The sequence below is a fragment of the Lasioglossum baleicum genome, unplaced genomic scaffold, assembly GCF_051020765.1.
Source record: "Lasioglossum baleicum unplaced genomic scaffold, iyLasBale1 scaffold0026, whole genome shotgun sequence".
NCBI classification, from domain to species: Eukaryota; Metazoa; Arthropoda; class Insecta; order Hymenoptera; family Halictidae; genus Lasioglossum; species Lasioglossum baleicum.
Window position 1 is genome coordinate 1,112,335 of NW_027469086.1, and position 21,524 is coordinate 1,133,858.

Below are 21,524 nucleotides of genomic sequence, written 5' to 3' on the forward strand. Positions count from 1 at the left end.
TTGCATAGTTGGGTTTTGGGTGGGTGGGGAATCACTGGTGTCACTGTCACTTTTGTCTTTTCTGATCTGCGTCCAGATGAGTGTCACGTTTCGCTGACGCGGGGTTTGCGTTGGATTATTCGGCGCACGCTTGAGTTTGTTTGCATGTACAATCTTAAAATGGTTCCCTACTTTAATTTTCACATTGTTTGAGTCTAAGATGTCGCAGATTTCATGTGGACCCGTATATTGCGCATCAAATTTGCCCTTGCAGGGTTCTTTGAGTAGGAATACCTGTTCTATATCTTCCGGTGGTCGAAGGAGATTTTGCCGATGCTGGGTTTCGAATTTCGCTCGCTTATTCTCATAGGGATATCCGTTATCGCGAGGGTACTCGGATTTACATTTCTTTCTTGTTGACGCGTATTTCGCTGTAGCGCAGAGATTAATTTTATCGTATTTGTTTCGCTTCGCATGGCAACGTGCAGATGGAAGTTGAAAGGAATCGAGTTTCTGTGGATCATCAAAGATATGATTTCGAAGTAAGTTATGAAGTTCTTTTACTTTGGAGACTTTGATATCCTTCTCTGGTTTAGAACTGTCACTGGATTTATCGTGCAGTATAGAACAGACCTGCTTACATATGGGTCTTGAAGATCTTTGATTGTCGTAGGAATGGAGTTGGTCTTGGAATTGATCGGGCTGGTTACCGGAGTTAGAATAAGGATCGGGCTGGTTACCGGAGTTAGTATAAGAATCGGGCTGGTTACCGGAGTTAGTATAAGAATCGGGCTGGTTACCGGAGTTAGTAATGTCGGGATGGTTACCGAATACGTCGGGACGATACCCGGAATTAGAAAGGTCGGGATGGTTACCGAATGCGTCGGGATGGTTCCCGGAATTGGAAAGGTCGGGATGGTTACCGAATGCGTCGGGATGATACCCGGAATTAGAAAGGTCGGAAGAGTACGACTCGATTTCTTCCATCTCCAATGGGGGCAATCGAAATGAAACTCTTTCCGACGAGGTGTTAAAACACCGGAGGCTCGCTTTGCCTTTACGATTGGTGACAACGCAGTCACCCAGGAATACATCCGGCGCTACATTAACACGGCGGATATATCCCTGTTTGGGTCCTTCGACGTCGACCGCTATGCACGCAACGGTACGAGGTTCGAGGACGAATTCTTCGGATTTCGGAGGAGTCTTTGTTCGGACTCGATCCTCACGCTCCACGATCCGACTTCTCGCAGTGTACTCCGATATCTCTCGAGTCTCCTTCGATTCCGGCCGGCTTTTCACGGCGTTTTTCTCTAGGGAGTACTCGATCGAATCCCGAGGAGGCATTGAAATAACCTCCGTCACCGGAGCTCTGCAAGGTCTGACCGCGGGTGCACGAGGATTTGAGGAAGACACTCGAACGTTCCTTGCCGAATGTTCCTCACGCTCGGCGGCTGGAGTTTTAACGAGATCGTTGGTCATACACGAAGGCATTGAAATAACCTCTGCTGCCAATTTATCGCGAGGCTCAGCCGTGGGCGCGCAAGGGTTCGAGAAGGGAACCCGAATGTTTCCTATTGTAATGGATTGATTCGCAAAGGAGATCTCGGCTCCTGTTCTGAAGAAGGGAGAACCGAGGATTCCGTCGATGTTAATTGGGAAGTTTTCTTCCAAGACATGAAATTCAATAGGGTTTTGACCCTGTAAGTGTATTTTAATTTGACCGAGAGTTGGAATGGATCCCTCGGTTATTCCTTGGACTTCTATAGTGTTCGTATGATCTATAGGTAGATTTGGTTCTAGACTTGACGCACGAATTAAATTGATCTCCGAACCCGTGTCCAACAAAAATTCACACTTCTTTTGTAATTGAGGGGCGGAGATTTTTACGCGCGGGATTGGTGAGTCTACAGCAAGATTTACTGCTGAGACGAATCGTCGGACTGGTCGTTCGTCCGGATAGCCGTTTGGGTGCGGGCTGTAGTTTGGGTTGAAGATGCGGCCTCCCGCCTGGGGTTGGCTTCGGTCGGGAGGCCGGACTCGTTTCCCGACCTCCTATTATTATTAAAAGCGCGCTTACGGCACTCGTGAATATCGTGCCCGGGGACTTTGCAGTAGTTGCAAAATTTGTTAGAGCTTGAGGGGCGATCTGTGCGACCATCGCGGTACGTGTTTTGGTCGCGAGGATTATTTTCCCATCGCCGTTGCGGCGTCGGGGAGCGATAAGAGTCCCGGTTTGAGTTTCTCGAGGACTGCTGAGACAAGTCCGGTCTGTTATCGCGGCGTTCTTGAGTTCGCTCTGGAATGTCACGAGCGGACTCGTACGTGGAACGCTGGCGATACGGCCGGTTATCAGAGAAGCTGACTCGGTTTTCTTCGCGGATCAGTTCTCGTCGACGAGTCTGGTCTGACTCATACTGCCTGTAAGCAGAGATGGCTGCTTCGAAAACAGTGGCAGGATTTCGCGAAGGGCAATGAAGCACTTCGGCACGCAGCTGGGGAAGGAGACCTCGTAGAAAACAATCTACTACGAAGCGATCTAGTTCTTCGTAATCAAGGCCAATATCTGTGGCATCTTGAATCGCGGTTCGAAGGTCTTTAACGCGATTGATGAAGTCTAAGATGTGCTCGTTTGGAGCTTGGAGTACACTCGCGAGATCGCCACGGTACTGGTCAACGAATTTGTATGGGCCCAGTACTGTTCGTAATTTCTCGCATAGTGCAGAAATTGTGAATATGTGCTGGCCTTCTATAGCGGCATAAGCACGATCGTGGAGTTTATTGCAGAGCAATTTCGTGAGGGCACGCTCTGCAGTGGCCGGTACGGTGTCACGCGCGCGTTTGCATGCACGTATGAATTGTAGGACGGAAGACGAAGTACCGTCGAATCTAGGGACAAGCTCGGCGGCTTGTTTTAGAGCGAAATTACCAGTAGGTTCATACTGTGGGATTTCGCGTGGCTCTGGCGGTGAAGGTTCCCGCATATTAGAGACGTTACTAGGGCCTGGTGTAGGCGATTGTTGACGTAGGGTTTGACTCGTGATTTGGATGTTATGAAGCTCTTTTCGTATTTCGTCGAGCATATTCTTTTGGTTTTGTGCGTCTTCTTCATATTTGAGACGCAATTTGGCAATAAAATCAGTTTCTTCTTTGAGATATTGCTCTCTACGGGCGAGGTCTTGCGCGTAAAGGAGTAACTCTTCCTCGGTCATTGGAGGAAGGTCTGCGTTAGGATCTGCTCGGAGATCCTTTTGAGATCGCGTGATTGGGCGAGACATTTTGAAAGATATGAATGGGATTTAAGAAATGTGAACTTCGCACTGACACGCGTCGGAGCTTATCAATGCAAATATCGGCGACCACTTCGTGTCCTACCGACTGCGCCAAATTTGTCACGTCCGTCACTGTGTTTTCGTTACAGGTACCAAGAGAGAGAAAAGGATGGCACTCAAGAACAGTGACAGACGGACGGTGGATATATGAAAAGTAATTGAGGAGTGGTCTTTCGTGCCGAGACAGCCGCGGGCTGTCATATGCACTAGGACAACCGATATTGCTGTGGATGCAGTCAAGAAGAGAACGTCCGACGCGGTTACAAGAAGTGTCCCGACAAGAATCACGCGCGAGATGATGCAACGAAAACGGTGAGTTTACAGGATTCAGCAATTATACAAGACATTATACGACTCACCGCAATGCTGTATTAACGCCTAATAATATTGTTGCAGCAGGAACTGGCGGTACTGGCAGTAGGTGTCGTACATCGGGTCTTCTATACAGATGTCCTCGAGGTGGGGAAGATCTGGCAGAGTTGCTGCTGCTCGGTTCGGGACGACATTAGTGGCCTTGGATGCTGGCCGCAAGACGACACGTTGATGAGTTGGCAGAGGGACGTCACTGACGATTCGGCAACGGACCCTGGGAACGATGATCGTGTCTTGGCTGTCGTCGTCGGCTATGTCGATTACCTCAGGACGATCGACCGGATGCAGAACTGGCGTCGGAGCTCGCGAGAGGTCCGCGTGGTTGACCTCTTTAGGAGGGTTGCAAGGGCAACCGTATACAGAAACGTAATCGGACGCGTCACACGGAATGTGCTCGGTGGTTCCCAGAAGTTCGGTCCACTCGGTAGTGGCAATGATTTGATCGAGCACCGCTTTATTTCTCAACGCGCGTCTCGATTTAGCAAGTTGATACTTGCGTCCCGCTCGACGTGGGCGTCGCATAGGTAAGGAATAGTAATGACGGAATATTAATAAGATAATGAAAATGAACTTCCACTTGTTATTAACCTTTTTGGTAGTTAACTCGCTTCACGTCTATAGTGGCGGCTCAGCGTTTCCACTGCGCTCTTTAGACCAATTCTAGACGTGGCACGAGAACTTCTCTATGACTCGCTTCAAATTCCTTATTGGCGGCTCAGCGTTTCCACTGCGCACTTTAGACCAAGTCCGGATATGTCACGAGTTTAATATATTCGATGCAAGAACTGAATTGGAAGATGGTGTTGAACTAACACAAGAATAACAAGATCGAAGCACTGGTATAACAACGATATATTAAATAAGAACTGGTAAGTACACTGGTATACAATATGTAAGTAGCATTATAATAGGAGTAGTAATTGGATTAATGAATAATGGATATTGTAATATGTTATAGGAATAACGTATGAGAATTAGGACTTGAGTTGAGTTGAGTTAGAGTTGGAATTGGAATTGGAATTAGGAGTGAAGGATCGACACACTTCACTTTCGCGGAGCTAGACTGAACACGTCTGCTCTTGAAGCCGGACTGGCGGCTGAGGCCAGGTAGGCACGTCTGTGCGAGTCGCTGGCTGAAGGCGGACTGCTCGAGTCGCGAGATGGAGGCGGACTGCTGCAAGCGCCCGCTCTGCCTTGCCTCCTTCGTTCGGAGTGGGGATAGCTGACGCTGCAGTCTCTTTGTTCTTCAGTCGTCGGAGTGGGAGAACCGCTGACGCAGCAGCGTCTTCGCTCCCGGGGACTGCACGTGCATTTCTGCTGACGCTGCAGTCTCGTGGCTGTCCTATTGCCCTCTACGAGCGTGGGACTGCTGATGCAGCAGTCTTTGGACTTCTCGACGTTTCTAGAAGCTTCTAGATGCTTCCAGAGTGATGCAATACTTTATTGCATTATGTGTCGTGGTGATGGGTTGAAACTGAGGTAAGGTGTTGATCAAGGTGAAGTTATGGTGATGGGTAGAGACGGAGATAAGGATTAGAACAACAGAATAATGAGATCTTAATATTATGTTCTTATGTCTAGGGGACGGTGTATGGATCTTATGTAGATCAGACCTTGTATACATAGTGTGTGTACAAGGCCAACGTCGTACATCGGACGACGTAACACCGACGTATTCGGTAACCATCCCGACATTACTAACTCCGGTAACCAGCCCGATTCTCATACTAACTCCGGTAACCAGCCCGATCCTCATACTAACTCCGGTAACCAGCCCGATTCTCATACTAACTCCGGTAACCAGCCCGATCATTATACTAACTCCGGTAACCAGCCCGATAAAACCAAGGTCAGAATGACCTATTCCATCGCAAATTCCCACGAAGCTCGCGTGAAAGAGCTATTAGAAACTATCCCCATGGATCATCTCAGCGGCGACGAAATGGACCATGTTAAATCTTTGTTAGAAAAGCACAATGATCTTTTCCATCTCCAAGGGGATCGTTTGGGGAAAACAAATGCGGTGACTCACAGAATCATCACGACGGATGATATTCCAATCCATGTTAAACAGTATCGCTACCCACCAATCCACAAGGACGAAATCAACAAGCAAATGTCCGAACTCTTACGGAATGACATAGTCGTTCCATCTAACTCACCTTATAATTCCCCCTTGTGGATTGTTCCTAAGAAAGCGGACGCCGAGGGTAACAAAAAGTGGCGCATGGTAATCGATTACCGCGCATTAAACGAGAAGTCGGTGGCCGACGCGTACCCGCTACCTAGCATTAACGAAATCCTAGATCAGTTAGGCAGCGCCGCATACTTCAGTGTGTTTGACTTAGCCAGCGGATTCCATCAGATAGGAATGGAGAAGGAGGATGCCGCGAAGACCGCCTTCTCCACGCCTTTCGGCCACTACGAATTCAACAGAATGCCATTCGGTCTCCGTAATGCTCCGGCTACCTTCCAAAGATTAATGGATACAGTCCTCTGCGGCCTACAAGGCAACGAACTCTTCGTGTACCTCGATGATATCGTGATCTACGCGCGTTCACTAGAAGAACATTATGCCAAATTCAATAAACTAGCCCGCCGACTGCGCGGAGCCAACCTCAAATTACAGCCCTCGAAATGCGGCTTCCTTCATAAGGAAGTGGCATACCTGGGACATCAGATTAGCCAAGACGGCGTCAGACCATGTCCAAAGAAAATTAATGCCGTACAAAATTTCCCACGACCTAAGAACGCGAAAAACGTGCGCGAATTTTTAGGCCTTGCAGGGTACTACCGCAAATTTATTAATGACTTCGCTAAAATCTCCAAACCCCTAACCCAACTCCTCGCCAAAGAGCACAATTTCGAATGGGGTCCAAAACAAGAAAAGGCCTTCGAAGACCTACGACAAGCTCTGTGTGACGAACCGGTCCTTCAATACCCGGATTTCGATAAGCCGTTTAACGTCACCTGCGATGCATCTGGATATGCCATCGGCGCCGTACTAAGCCAAGGCGAAGTAGGCAAGGATCGTCCCGTTGCCTATGCCTCAAGGATCCTGCAGGGCGCTGAAGTGAACTATTCTACAATAGAGAAGGAGTGCTTAGCAATAATATTCGCAGTACAGTATTTTAGACCATATATTTACGGCCGAAAATTTACACTAATCACAGACCATAAACCGCTGGTCTGGATGACGTCAGTAAAAGACCCTACGTCGCGCCTCCTCAGATGGCGCCTAAAACTGGCCGAGTTTGAATATAAAGTCGTCTACAAACCTGGAAAAGCGAATTCTAACGCTGATGCCCTCTCCCGAAACCCAGTTACGTTGCCCCTCTCATGGAGCACCCCTGGAGGCACATCGCCGCCAAGAGCACCGTTATCAAATCCAGGAACCCCTCTCTTCGATAACCGCCGAAGGAGATGGGCCGACTCGCATCTTATGCCACCGCCTCAGTCAATTCCCCCGAGGAAGAGGAAATCATCGTCAAATTCAACATCTGAACCACCATCGAAAACGCCACCACGCCCTAGGGCGAGTTCAGATGACGACAGCCTTTTGGTATCACCACCCCTAGTACCCGCCTCCAGTCAAGAGGAGTCACCCATAACAGGACTAGAGGACATTTTAACCGCCGTCCCCAGCCTAATTCCCCAACCAACGGGACCAAACTGGCTCGATGAAGAAGAAGAAACCTTACCCTCCGAGGACGAGGAAGAAGATGAGGAGCCAAGACGACAAGGGAGAATAACGTACCTCCGCGACCGACTAATTATGAGGAAAGATAATTTAGTATGTTTCACAACCCTGGATGGTCAACCTATAGACCCAGGAGCCGTAGACCTCCATAGACAAAGGAAACTGTCCGACGGTCGAGATCTGACCTTATTCAAAGCAAAGATAAGTAATTTCGGTAGCAACAAGCTGATACAGATACCCATCAAACCATCCCTGACTCACGAGGTTTCAACTGACGACCTAAAAGAATGTTTCCGGACATTACTTGATGTAGCCAACGAACTCAGACTGCGAACATTTTCAATCTCTAAAACCTATATAGACGACAATTCCATGGAGTACGTCTCGAACCTCCTCATCGCGACATTCGAAGACACCCCCGTACACATATTCTTCTGCGCAAACGAAATCCAGATACCGGCCGAAGATAGATGGAATGATATTATCGCAGAAAATCACGTCTCTGCGTACGCAGGGCACAAAGGAATTACAAAAACCCTGAAGAGAATCCGCGAAAGATATTGGTGGAGCGGTATGAAGATCCAGATAACGAACTACGTTAATAACTGCCTCAGTTGCCAACGTAATAAACTGACCAGGGTAAAAACGCGCCTGCCGATGAGAATAACGGATACACCCGGTAGAGCGTTCGATAAGGTGTCCATGGACATTGTAGGGCCCCTTCCAACAACCAACGACGGAAACACATACATCTTAACCATACAGGATCTATTAACGAAACACTCAACCGCAATCCCTCTTAAATCCGCCGATGCCATCAGCACTGCGGACGCATTTATAAACAATTTTATCTGCCGTTTCGGAACACCTAAAGCCATCCTAACGGATCAAGGAGCCAATTTCACAAGTTCCCTGATGAAGGCCATCGCAAAACGATTCAGAATAACTCGGCTGCAAACAACAGCCTTCCACCCTCAAAGCAACGGGTCAATCGAGAGATCCCACCACGTCTTAGCAGAATACCTGAAGCAATACGTCCACAAAAACAACTGGGACAAATGGGTCGATTTAGCAATGTTTAGTTACAATACGAGTGTCCACGAGGGCACAGATTTCACGCCGCACGAGTTAGTATTCGGCTCTTTGGCACGAGTCCCATCCGCCGATTCCTACTCCTACGAATGCGAAAACGACTCCTATACCCACTACCTCTCCCAATTGCAAAGAAGGATAACCGAAACCCAGATTCGCGCGCGCGGAAACTTAGTCTCCGCGAAAAGAAAATCAAAATCATACTACGACAGAAGAATTAACCCGGTAGAATTCAAGGTGGGAGAACAGGTATTCCTACTCAAAGAACCCTGCAAGGGCAAATTCGATGCGCAATATACGGGTCCTCACGAAATTTGCGACATCTTAGACTCAAACAATGTAAAAATTAAAGTAGGGAACCATTTTAAGATTGTACATGCAAACAAACTCAAGCGTGCGCCGAATAATCCAACGCAAACCCCGCGTCAGCGAAACGTGACACTCATCTGGACGCAGATAAGAAAAGACAAAAGTGAAAGTGTTAGTGAACAAAGTGATTCCCCACCCACCCTAAACCCCGAGAAAAGACAGTCGAAAAATGAACATTGCGAATACGACTTATCGGACATTACAAAACCAGCCCCAGCCCCACGTGCCGACACCGATAACATTTCAGTGCGACCAGTGTTTCGTACAAATATAAGAAATACTCGCCGAAAACTGTGCTCCCTGCGCGGAGTACCTCCGGACGATGCGTCGCATGAATGAGTGTGATATCGAGTGTTGAGCGAGAAATTTCTTCCTTGTAAGAAATTTCTTTTCCGCGTTGGGAGGTGTTACGTCGTCCGATGTACGACGTTGGCCTTGTACACACACTATGTATACAAGGTCTGATCTGCATAAGATCCATACACCGTCCCCTAGAAATAAGAGCATAGTATTAAGATTTCATTATTCTATTGTTCTAATCCTTACCTCCGTCTCTACCCATTACCATAACTTCACCTTGATCAACACCTTACCTCAGTTTCAACCCATCACCACGACACATAATGCAATAAAGTATTGCATCACTCTGGAAGCATCTAGAAGCTTCTAGAAACGTCGAGAAGTCCAAGGACTGCTGCATCAGCAGTCCCACGCTCGTAGAGGGCAATAGGACAGCCACGAGACTGCAGCGTCAGCAGAAATGCACGTGCAGTCCCCGGGAGCGAAGACGCTGCTGCGTCAGCGGTTCTCCCACTCCGACGACTGAAGAACAAAGAGACTGCAGCGTCAGCTATCCCCACTCCGACCGAAGGAGGCAAGGCAGAGCGGACGCTTGCATCAGTCCGCCTCCAGACAGCGACTCGAACGGTCCGCTCCAAGCGAGCGACTCGCACGGACGTGCCAGTCCGGCTTCTTCCGACTTCAAGAGCAGACGTGTTCAGTCTAGCTCCGCGATAGTGAAGTGTGTCGATCCTTCACTCCTAATTCCAATTCCAATTCCAACTCTAACTCAACTCAACTCAACTCCTAATTCTCATACATTATTCCTACAACATATTACTATATGTTCGCGAGCGAATCGAGCGAGCGTCGGCGAGCTCGACACACCGTCATTCGTCCCGTCGTGACGTCAGCGTCCGATCGCGATTTCACGCGAAGTCGATCATCGGCTCGCGCTCCGACTTCGGGTATCGACAGGATCACGCGACGATGATCCACCAATCATCGATCCGTCATACTCGCGTGATCCTGTCGAGCCAATCATCCAACGACACCGCTCTGAGGAATCTCCGGGTCCTCGAAAACGGACCAGATTCCGAACACTCTTTGTCATCTCCCATCGCGGAATAATCATACAATCGATCTTTGTACTGTGGCTAAAACGGGTTACAACGCCGTCTCTCATCATCGTCTATTCTCATTCTCGACAGTAAATACAGTCCGCTCGCAATCATTCAATTTGAGTGTACTCGTACAAGTTATTTTCCACGGCCTCTCACTTTCTCGCACAGCGCTGTGTGTAGTCACCGGCAACATCGAGTACGGGTTACTAAGTGTTCGCTCTACTCCGCTACATAAATTTGGTCCTTCGAGCCGGATAGAAAGTGAAAAGTTCGACCGCCGTTCATTCATCCACCATGGGGGACTATCCACGCCAAGCGATGCTACAGCGGAAGATCCTACGGACCGTGGAAAATTTCAAAAAGATCGGGCAAGCCAACGTGACTCTGGAGAAAGTCCTGGGCCGCCTCTCCATTCTCGAGGACGTGTGGATCGCATTCCAGGAAGGTCATCTCGCCCTGCTCGCGTCGACCACTGAGGAGGAGCGGCTTGAAACTCCGTACTTCACGGAGGAGCAGTTCGACTCCACGGAAGACGCCTACCTCATCGCCAAGGACTACCTGCTAGAAGCGAAAGCGTCCCTGGAACCGAAAGTCGTGAGTCCATTACAATGTCCGAGCGATAAAGGCTTTATCTCAACTGTTAGGCCGTCGTTAGATCTCACGCACTTACCTCACGTTCCGTTACCTCCGTTCGATGGCGATTTTAATAACTGGGAAACGTTCCGGGACCGTTTTAAAGGCCTGATCATTGCGAATCGCGATCTCTCAGACTCCACTCGCATGCATTATCTTGTCTCCTCATTGACTGGTCCCGCGCTTGAGGCTATACAGCACATTTCAGTTACTTCCGATAATTTTTCAATCGCGTGGGCCACCTTAACCTCGCGGTTCGAAAGCAAGCGCATTCTGATTAAGACTCACTTGTCCAATCTCATCGACCTACCGCACGTTAAACAGGAATCCGCGAGCGAACTCCAAGCGTTGATCGATCGCGCTAACGCCGCTGTATCAAGTTTAAAAAAGCTCGATCGTTCTCCTGAGCAGATCGGTGAGGACATGCTCGTACATCTGGTCACTCGCAAACTCGACACAATTACGTTGGAGAAATGGACTGCCTTTTCCGCGGAAAAGCCCGGAATCTCGACTTTTACGGAATTGTCGAATTACATTGCGTCGCGCACTAAGATTCTCAACGAAGTCGCTCTTAATATTGTACGCGGTTCGGATGAGACGACGACAAGCGCGACCAGTCTTCACGTTGCTACGCCGATCGGGCCCGTTCCGCATACAGATCCCGCCTCCAACGGATCATATTCCGGGTGTCCCCTGTGTCATTCGCGACATTATTTAAGTAATTGTCGATCTTATTTGGCCGAGCCTCAGAGTAAACGTCGCGAGATCATTATCCGGTTGAAGCGATGTCTTAATTGTCTCAGTCGCCGACATGCAACCACTGAATGTACTAGTAAATATTCGTGCCGAGTTTGCCAACAACGTCATCACTCGTCGTTACACCACGAAGCGGACTCTCGCGCGATGACGTCAGCCTCCTCGCTCCCGCGAACGGTGACGGCGAACCACGTTTCGGACCAGTATACATTAGGCGGCGAATCTGCCGTGACGTCACTCCGCGCGTCAACATCTCACGGCTCCGCGTCACGCGTACTCTTAGCCACCGCATGGGTAAGAGTACGTGTCCCGTCAGGACAAGAAGCAATTATTCGCGCATTGCTGGACCAGGGGTCCGAAGCGACTCTAGTGTCCGAAAATCTGGTTCAAACGCTGCGAGCGAAACGTATCCCGCGGAACGTAAAAGTGTCGGCTGTAGGCGGTGTTGACGTTAAAGACGTTCGTTCGGTCATCGCGATACAAATTACGCCGGTAACGTCCAACACTCCCGTGCTTTACACAACCGCATTAGTCTTGCCCTCGCTGACACAGTACCGTGCACAGTCAATTCCGGATCCATCGTCCCTTCCGTATCTCGCCGGTCTTCCGTTGGCCGATGCGGATCCCTCAACTCATCATCCAGTAGACATAATTATCGGCGCCGATTTATTTGGGGACGTAATCCTCAACGGACTTCGTAAGGGAATGCATGGACAGCCCATCGCACAGCAGTCGATTTTCGGGTGGGTGATTTCGGGTCCTATTCCATCCCGATCCGACGATCTTAATCCTTCACATAGTCTGCTCAGTCACAATGTGACAATTCGTTGCACGAGCCCCGATACTCCAATCGACACTCTCGAAGCGGAATTGCGGCGATTCTGGGAGGTGGAGTGCATTCCTCGCGCTACACCGCGATTAACGGCGTCGGAACGACAGTGTGAAGAACACTTTCGAGACACACATTCGCGCACGTCAGACGGTCGTTTTCAGGTTCGGCTCCCATTCAAGCAGGACCCGCCATTCGATATCGGACAGTCGCGACCAATCGCGGAAAAAATGTATCGTTCGCTGGGTCGCAAATTTCAGAAAAACCCAGAACTTCGGCGAGAGTACTCAGCGTTTATGAGCGAATACGAAAGACTCGGCCATATGGAGCGCGTGAACACCGGCTCTTCACTCCCTGATCGCACAATATACATCCCGCACCACCCAGTTCTCCGGCCATCTAGTTCGACCACACACTTGCGTGTGGTATTCAATGCCTCGGCACTCACATCGAATGGCCGCTCATTGAACGATTTCTTGCTTTCCGGGCCGAAGCTTCAGACGGATCTCCCATCCGTCATCCTGCGATGGCGACATCATCGTTACGTATACACCGCTGATATTGCGAAAATGTATCGTCAAATCCTAGTAGACCCTCGCGATACAAGTTTCCAGCGAATCCTCTGGCATGACTCTCCGTCACAGGCGCCTCATGAATTTTCGCTACGCACCGTCACATACGGTATGACGTGCGCTCCATTTCTCGCACTTCGAGTCCTCCAGCAACTCGCTTTCGTCGAAGGCGCAGATTTTCCACTCGCGATTCCCATTCTAAAGGATCAAATTTACGTCGATGATGTTTTGTTCGGGGATGATACACTCGACACCGTTCGCACTCTTCGTGACCAACTCACTGGTCTCCTTCGCCGAGGTAAATTCGAACTTCGGAAATGGGCAAGTAATTCCCCCACACTCCTGCAGGACATCGATCCAACCAATCATGGGCTAGCTTGCTCAATAGATCTCGCCGTAGACGACAGCGTAAAAGTCCTTGGCGTTTCTTGGAACCCGTCGCGCGACCAGTTTATAATCAACATTGCTTTACCGACAGTTCCCCCGCGTACCAAACGTTCGATCCTTGCAACCATTGCAAAATTATACGATCCATTGGGCTGGGTCACCCCTGCGACTATCACAGCAAAGATATTCATGCAAACTCTATGGCGTCGTCACCACCAGTGGGACGAGCCCCTCTCGTTAGATTTGGTCAATCAATGGGAAACCATCTATTCAGGTTTATCACAATTGCACGACCTTAGCTTAGCCCGATGGACTGGTCTGTTGTCAAATGCCCATACCATCGAACTTCATGGGTTTTCAGACGCCTCGTCCTACGCTTATGCTGCGGTCGTCTATTTGAAGGTCATCACTCATGACGGAACGGCCGTCATATCCCTCCTAACTGGGAAGTCAAAGGTCGCGCCGATCACTCCAACCTCCGTTCCGAGGCTCGAATTATCTGCAGCCGTGTTATTGGCTCATCTAATAGAATTCGTCCGCCCGTCACTGGGCTCGAGATCCGTCTCCTGCTACTGCTGGACGGATTCGTCCATCGTTCTCGCCTGGTTACGCGATCACCCATCGCGATGGAAAACGTTCGTTGCGCACCGAGTCCACGACATTCAATGTCGCGTTCCCGACTCCGAATGGCGTCACGTACCTACGTCTTGCAATCCAGCCGATTGCGCATCACGCGGTTTGTTCGGTCAGGAATTGCGCGATCATCCATTGTGGTGGACGGGCCCCCAATGGCTACGCTGGCCTCAACACTGTTGGCCTTCCGACCCCCCGGCCCCCACTGACGTACCTCTCTCGGAGGCAAGATCCGCTGCGGTGCACACCTGTTCGCAAACTTCTTCATGGACTCTCGCTTCTCGGTTCTCATCCTGGGCGAAGTTAATCCGAATCACCGCGTACTTATTCAAATTCATTCACGCCCTTCACGCCCGGAAAAATACTTCATCACCGATTTCCTCTAACGGTCGCACCGTGTCGGTCGACGAGTGCTCGGAAGCTCGCATCTTTTGGATAAAGTCCATACAACGCGAACAATTCCCAACGGAGCTTGAAGCCCTCACTCACGGTCGATCTCTCTCCACCAAAAGCTCAATCATGTCTCTTAATCCCTTTATCGACAGCGACGGCATACTTCGTGTCGGAGGGCGACTTCATAAAGCTCCGATTCCCATTGCTCAAAAACACCCAATTCTGTTAGCGTCTCACTCGCTAGTCGACTTGATCATTTCCCAAGCACATCTTCGAACATTACACGGAGGGGTACAGCTCACTTTAAGCACGCTCCGTCGAGAATTTTGGATATTGAGCGCGCGATCTCTTGTCAAACGCGTCATTCACCGGTGTGTAGTCTGCGTACGCGAACGGGCGAAGGTTCCGGAGCAACTCATGGGTAGCTTGCCCGCCGCGAGAGTAAATTCACCTCTCCAATGTTTTTCGCATTGTGGCGTTGACTATGCCGGACCAGTTCAAGTCCGAGCATCCGCCGGCCGAGGCATTAAAACCCGCAAAGCGTACATCGCACTCTTCATCTGCTTAGCCAGTCGTGCCATCCATCTAGAACTTGTCGGGGATTACTCTACCCCGGCGTTTTTAAACGCATTTGATCGATTCTGCTCGCGGCGTGGACTTCCGTCCGACATGTATTCGGATAACGGTACGACTTTCGCCGGCGCCAATAATGAATTGGCTCGCGCGTACCGCGCAGCTTTACGCGACCCTAACTTTCAGAATAAATCGGCTCACGACAAGATTTCGTGGCACTTCATTCCTCCAGTAGCACCACATTTCGGCGGGTTGTGGGAAGCTGGGGTGCGCAGTGTGAAGCATCATTTACGCCGCGTATTAGGTGATCGCATGCTCTCTTTTGAAGAGTTCACGACGCTTCTATGTCGAATCGAGGCCTGCCTGAATTCGAGACCGATCGCCCCCCTCTCCGACGCGCTGGACGACTGCGAACCATTAACTCCGGGGCATTTTCTCATAGGGACTGCTCTAACTACTTCCCCGGAGCCTTCCGTTTTACACCTCAACGAAAATCGCCTGTCGCGATGGCAATTAGTACGCCATAAAATCGAACGTTTTTGGAGATTGTGGCAATCTGACTACGTCAACACCCTCCAACAGCGTAGTCGATGGCGACAAACTCGAACCCCGTTGGAACTCGGACAACTAGTCCTAATTCGACATCCGACAGCTCCCCCATGTAAATGGAAGCTGGGTCGAGTCACGCGCCTCCACCCTGGGTCGGACGGACTCACACGAGTAGTCACGGTACGCACCGCTCACTCCGAATTCCAACGACCAATCGTACAACTCTGCGCTCTGCCTGTGAGCAGTTCCTCGACTTCGAATTAGATCGCGTCTATGTCTCGCGACCGTCATTGTACACAATCATAATGTCAATTTGGTGTCTCAAGTACTAGCTCATTAAAAAAAAAAAAAAAAATGATGAAAAGCATTCTAGCGCCTTCACTGCGGCGTCGGCTGCGTCCGACATTACTTTAAGACGATATTCGCACCTCCCTCGATTACTGTGTTGAAATCGAGATTTCAAGGCTGGCAGTATGTTCGCGAGCGAATCGAGCGAGCGTCGGCGAGCTCGACACACCGTCATTCGTCCCGTCGTGACGTCAGCGTCCGATCGCGATTTCACGCGAAGTCGATCATCGGCTCGCGCTCCGACTTCGGGTATCGACAGGATCACGCGACGATGATCCACCAATCATCGATCCGTCATACTCGCGTGATCCTGTCGAGCCAATCATCCAACGACACCGCTCTGAGGAATCTCCGGGTCCTCGAAAACGGACCAGATTCCGAACACTCTTTGTCATCTCCCATCGCGGAATAATCATACAATCGATCTTTGTACTGTGGCTAAAACGGGTTACAACGCCGTCTCTCATCATCGTCTATTCTCATTCTCGACAGTAAATACAGTCCGCTCGCAATCATTCAATTTGAGTGTACTCGTACAAGTTATTTTCCACGGCCTCTCACTTTCTCGCACAGCGCTGTGTGTAGTCACCGGCAACATCGAGTACGGGTTACTAAGTGTTCGCTCTACTCCGCTACACTATATCCATTATTCATTAATCCAATTACTACTCCTATTATAATACTACTACTTATTGTATACCAGTGTACTTACCAGTTCTTATTTAATATATCGTTGTTATACCAGTGCTTCGATCTTGTTATTCTTGTGTTAGTTCAACACCATCTTCCAATTCAGTTCTTGCATCGAATATATTAAACTCGTGACATATCCGGACTTGGTCTAAAGTGCGCAGTGGAAACGCTGAGCCGCCAATAAGGAATTTGAAGCGAGTCATAGAGAAGTTCTCGTGCCACGTCTAGAATTGGTCTAAAGTGCGCAGTGGAAACGCTGAGCCGCCACTATAGACGTGAAGCGAGTTAACTACCAAAAAGGTTAATAACAAATGGAAGTTCATTTTTATTATATTATTAATATTCCATCATTACTATTCCTTACCCATGCGACGCCCACGTCGAGCGGGACGCAAGTATCAACTTGCTAAATTGAGACGCGCGTTAAGAAATAAAGCGGTGCTCGATCAAATCATTGCCACTACCGAGTGGACAGAACTTCTGGGAACCACCGAGCACATTCCGTGTGACGCGTCCGATTACGTTTCTGTATACGGTTGCCCTTGCAATCCTCCTAAAGAGGTCAACCACGCGGACCTCTCGCGAGCTCCGACGCCAGTCCTACATCCGGTCGATTGTCCAGAGGTGATCAACATAGCCGACGACGACGACAGCCGAGACACGATCATCGTTCCCAGGGTCCGTTGCCGAATCATCCGTGACGTTCCTCTGCCAGCTCATCAACGTGTCATCTTGCGGCCAGCATCCAAGGCCACTAACGTCGTCCCGAACCGAGCAGCAGCAACTCTACCAGATCTTCCCCACCTCGAGGACATCTGTATAGAGGACCCGATGTACGACACCTACCGCCAGTACCGCCAGTTCCTGCTGCAACAATATTATTAGGCGTTAATACAGCATTGCGGTGAGTCGTATAATATCTTGTATAATTGCTGAATCCTGTAAACTCACCGTTTTCGTTGCATCATCTCGCGCGTGATTCTTGTCGGACACTTCTTGTAACCGCGTCGGACGTTCTCTTCTTGACTGCATCCATAGCAATATCGGTTGTCCTAGTGCATATGACAGCCCGCGGCTGTCTCGGCACGAAAGACCACTCCTCATTTTAATCATAATATCTCAACCGTCCGTCTGTCACTGTTCTCTTTTCTCTCTCCTGGTACCTGTAACAAAAACACAGTGACGGACGTGACACGTATATTGCGCATCGAATTTGCCCTTGCAGGGTTCTTTGAGTAGGAATACCTGTTCTATATCTTCCGGTGGTCGAAGGAGATTTTGCCGATGCTGGGCTTCGAATTTCGCTCGCTTATTCCCATAGGGGTATCCGTTATCGCGAGGGTACTCGGATTTATATTTCTTTCTTGCTGACGCGTATTTCGCTGTAGCGCAGAGATTAATTTTATCGTATTTGTTTCGCTTCGCATGGCAACGTGCAGATGGAAGTTGAAAGGAATCGAGTTTCTGTGGATCATCAAAGATATGATTTCGAAGTAAGTTATGAAGTTCTTTTACTTTGGAGGCTTTGATATCCTTCTCTGGTTTAGAACTGTCGCTGGATTTATTGTGCAATATAGAACAGACCTGCTTACATATGGGTCTTGAAGATCTTTGATTGTCGTAGGAATGGAGTTGGTCTTGGAATTGATCGGGCTGGTTACCGGAGTTAGAATAAGGATCGGGCTGGTTACCGGAGTTAGAATAAGAATCGGGCTGGTTACCGGAGTTAGTATGAGAATCGGGCTGGTTACCGGAGTCAGTATGAGAATCGGGCTGGTTACCGGAGTTAGTATAATGATCGGGCTGGTTACCGGAGTTAGTATAAGAATCGGGCTGGTTACCGGAGTTAGTAATGTCGGGATGGTTACCGAATGCGTCGGGATGATACCCGGAATTAGAAAGGTCGGGATGGTTACCGAATGCGTCGGGATAGTTCCCGGAATTAGAAAGGTCGGGATGGTTACCGAATGCGTCGGGATAGTTCCCGGAATTAGATAGGTCGGAAGAGTACGACTCGATTTCTTCCATCTCCAATGGGGGCAATCGAAATGAAACTCTTTCCGACGAGGTGTTAAAACACCGGAGGCTCGCTTTGCCTTTACGATTGGTGACGACGCAGTCACCCAGGAATACATCCGGCGCTACATTAACACGGCGGATATATCCCTGTTTGGGTCCTTCGACGTCGACCGCTATGCACGCAACGGTACGAGGTTCGAGGACGAATTCTTCGGTTTTCGGAGGAGTCTTTGTTCGGACTCGATCCTCACGCTCCACGACCCGACTTCTCGCAGTGTACTCCGATATCTCTCGAGTCTCCTTCGATTCCGGCAGGCTTTTCACGGCGTTTTTCTCTAGGGAGTACTTGATCGAATCCCGAGGAGGCATTGAAATAACCTCCGTCACCGGAGCTCTGCAAGGTCTGACCGCGGGTGCACGAGGATTTGAGGAAGACACTCGAACGTTCCTTGCCGAATGTTCCTCACGCTTGGCGGCTGGAGTTTTAACGAGATCGTTGGTCATAGACGAAAGCATTGAAATAACCTCTGCTGCCAATTTATCGCGAGGCTCAGCCGTGGGCGCGCAAGGGTTCGAGAAGGGAACCCGAATGTTTCCTATCATAATGTATTCGTTCGCAAAGGAGATCTCGGCTCCTGTTCTGAAGAAGGGAGAACCGAGGATTCCGTCGATGTTAATTGGGAAGCTTTCTCCCAAGACATGAAATTCGACAGGGTTTTGACCCTGTAAGTGTATTTTGATTTGACCGAGAGTTGGAATGGATCCCTCGGTTATTCCTTGGACTTCTATAGTGTTCGTATGATCTATAGGTAGATTTGGTTCTAGACTTGACGCACGAATTAAGTTGATCTCCGAACCCGTGTCTAACAAAAATTCACACTTCTTTTGTAATTGAGGGGCGGAGATTTTTACGCGCGGAATTGGTGAGTCTGCAGCAAGATTTACTGCTGAGACGAATCGTCGGACTGGTCGTTCGTCCGGATAGCCGTTTGGGTGCGGGTTGTAGTTTGGGTTGAAGATGCGGCCTCCCGCCTGGGGTTGGCTTCGGTCGGGAGGCCGGACTCGTTTCCCGACCTCCTATTATTATTAAAAGCGCGCTTACGGCACTCGTGAATATCGTGCCCGGGGACTTTGCAATAGTTGCAAAATTTGTTAGGGCTTGAGGGGCGATCTGTGCGACCATCGCGGTACGTGTTTTGGCCGCGAGGATTATTTTCCCATCGCCGTTGCGGCGTCGGGGAGCGATAAGAGTCCCGGTTTAAGTTTCTTGAGGACTGCTGAGACGAGTCCGGTCTGTTATCGCGGCGTTCTTGAGTTCGCTCTGGAATGTCACGAGCGGACTCGTACGTGGAACGCGGGCGATACGGCCGGTTATCAGAGAAGCTGACTCGTTTTTCTTCGCGGATCAGTTCTCGTCGACGAGTCTGGTCTGACTCATACTGCCTGTAAGCAGAGATGGCTGCTTCGAAAACAGTGGCAGGATTTCGCGAAGGGCAATGAAGCACTTCGGCACGCAGCTGGGGAAGGAGACCTCGTAGAAAACAATCTACTACGAAGCGATCTAGTTCTTCGTAATCAAGGCCAATATCTGTGGCATCTTGAATCGCGGTTCGAAGGTCTTTAACGCGATTGATGAAGTCTAAGATGTGCTCGTTTGGAGCTTGGAGTACACTTGCGAGATCGCCACGGTACTGGTCCACGAATTTGTATGGGCCCAGTACTGTACGTAACTTTTCGCATAGTGCAGAAATTGTGACTATGTGCTCGCCTTCTATAGCGGCATAAGCACGATCGTGGAGTTTATTGCAGAGCAATTTCGTGAGGGCACGCTCTGCAGTGGCCGGTACGGTGTCACGCGCGCGTTTGCATGCACGTATGAATTGTAGGACGGAAGACGAAGTTCCGTCGAATCTAGGGACAAGCTCGGCGGCTTGCTTTAGAGCAAAATTGCCAGTAGGTTCATACTGTGGGATTTCGCGTGGCTCTGGCGGTGAAGATTCCCGCATATTAGAGACGTTACTAGGGCCTGGTGTAGGCGTTTGTTGACGTAGGGTTTGACTCGTGATTTGGATGTTATGAAGCTCTTTTCGTATTTCGTCGAGCATATTCTTTTGGTTTTGTGCGTCTTCTTCATATTTGAGACGCAATTTGGCAATAAAATCAGTTTCTTCTTTGAGATAGTGCTCTCTACGGGCGAGGTCTTGTGCGTATAGGAGTAGCTCTTCCTCGGTCATTGGGGGAAGGTCTGCGTTAGGATCTGCTTGGAGATCCCTTTGAGATCGCGTGATTGGGCGAGACATTTTGAAAGATATAAATGAGATTTAAAATGTGAATTTCGTACTGACACGCGTCGGGCTTATTAATGCAAATATCGGCGACCACTTCGATGTCCTACCGACTGCGCCAAATTTGTCACGTCCGTCACTGTGTTTTTGTTACAGGTACCAGGAGAGAGAAAAGAGAACAGTGACAGACGGACGGTTGAGATATTATGATTAAAATGAGGAGTGGTCTTTCGTGCCGAGACAGCCGCGGGCTGTCATGTGCACTAGGACAACCGATATTGCTATGGATGCAGTCAAGAAAAGAACGTCCGACGCGGTTACAAGAAGTGTCCCGACAAGAATCACGCGCGAGATGGTGCAACGAAGACGGTGAGTTTACAGGATTCAGCAATTATACAAGACATTATACGACTCACCGCAATGCTGTATTAACGCCTAATAATAGTGTTGCAGCAGGAACTGGCGGTACTGGCAGTAGGTGTCGTACATCGGGTCTTCTATACAGATGTCCTCGAGGTGGGGAAGATCTGGCAGAGTTGCTGCTGCTCGGTTCGGGACGACATTAATGGCCTTGGATGCTGGCCGCAAGATGACACGTTGATGAGCT

General features: G+C 49.5%; 1 protein-coding gene across 1 annotated transcript; it reads left to right on the forward strand.

Annotated features, from left to right (window-relative positions):
- Positions 1–10,541: 10,541 nt before the first annotated feature.
- Positions 10,542–15,836, forward strand: LOC143219371 (uncharacterized). Its single transcript, XM_076445386.1, has one exon. It carries the CDS (start codon positions 10,542–10,544, stop codon positions 15,834–15,836), a length of 5,295 nt encoding a protein of 1,764 aa, XP_076301501.1.
- Positions 15,837–21,524: the final 5,688 nt, after the last annotated feature.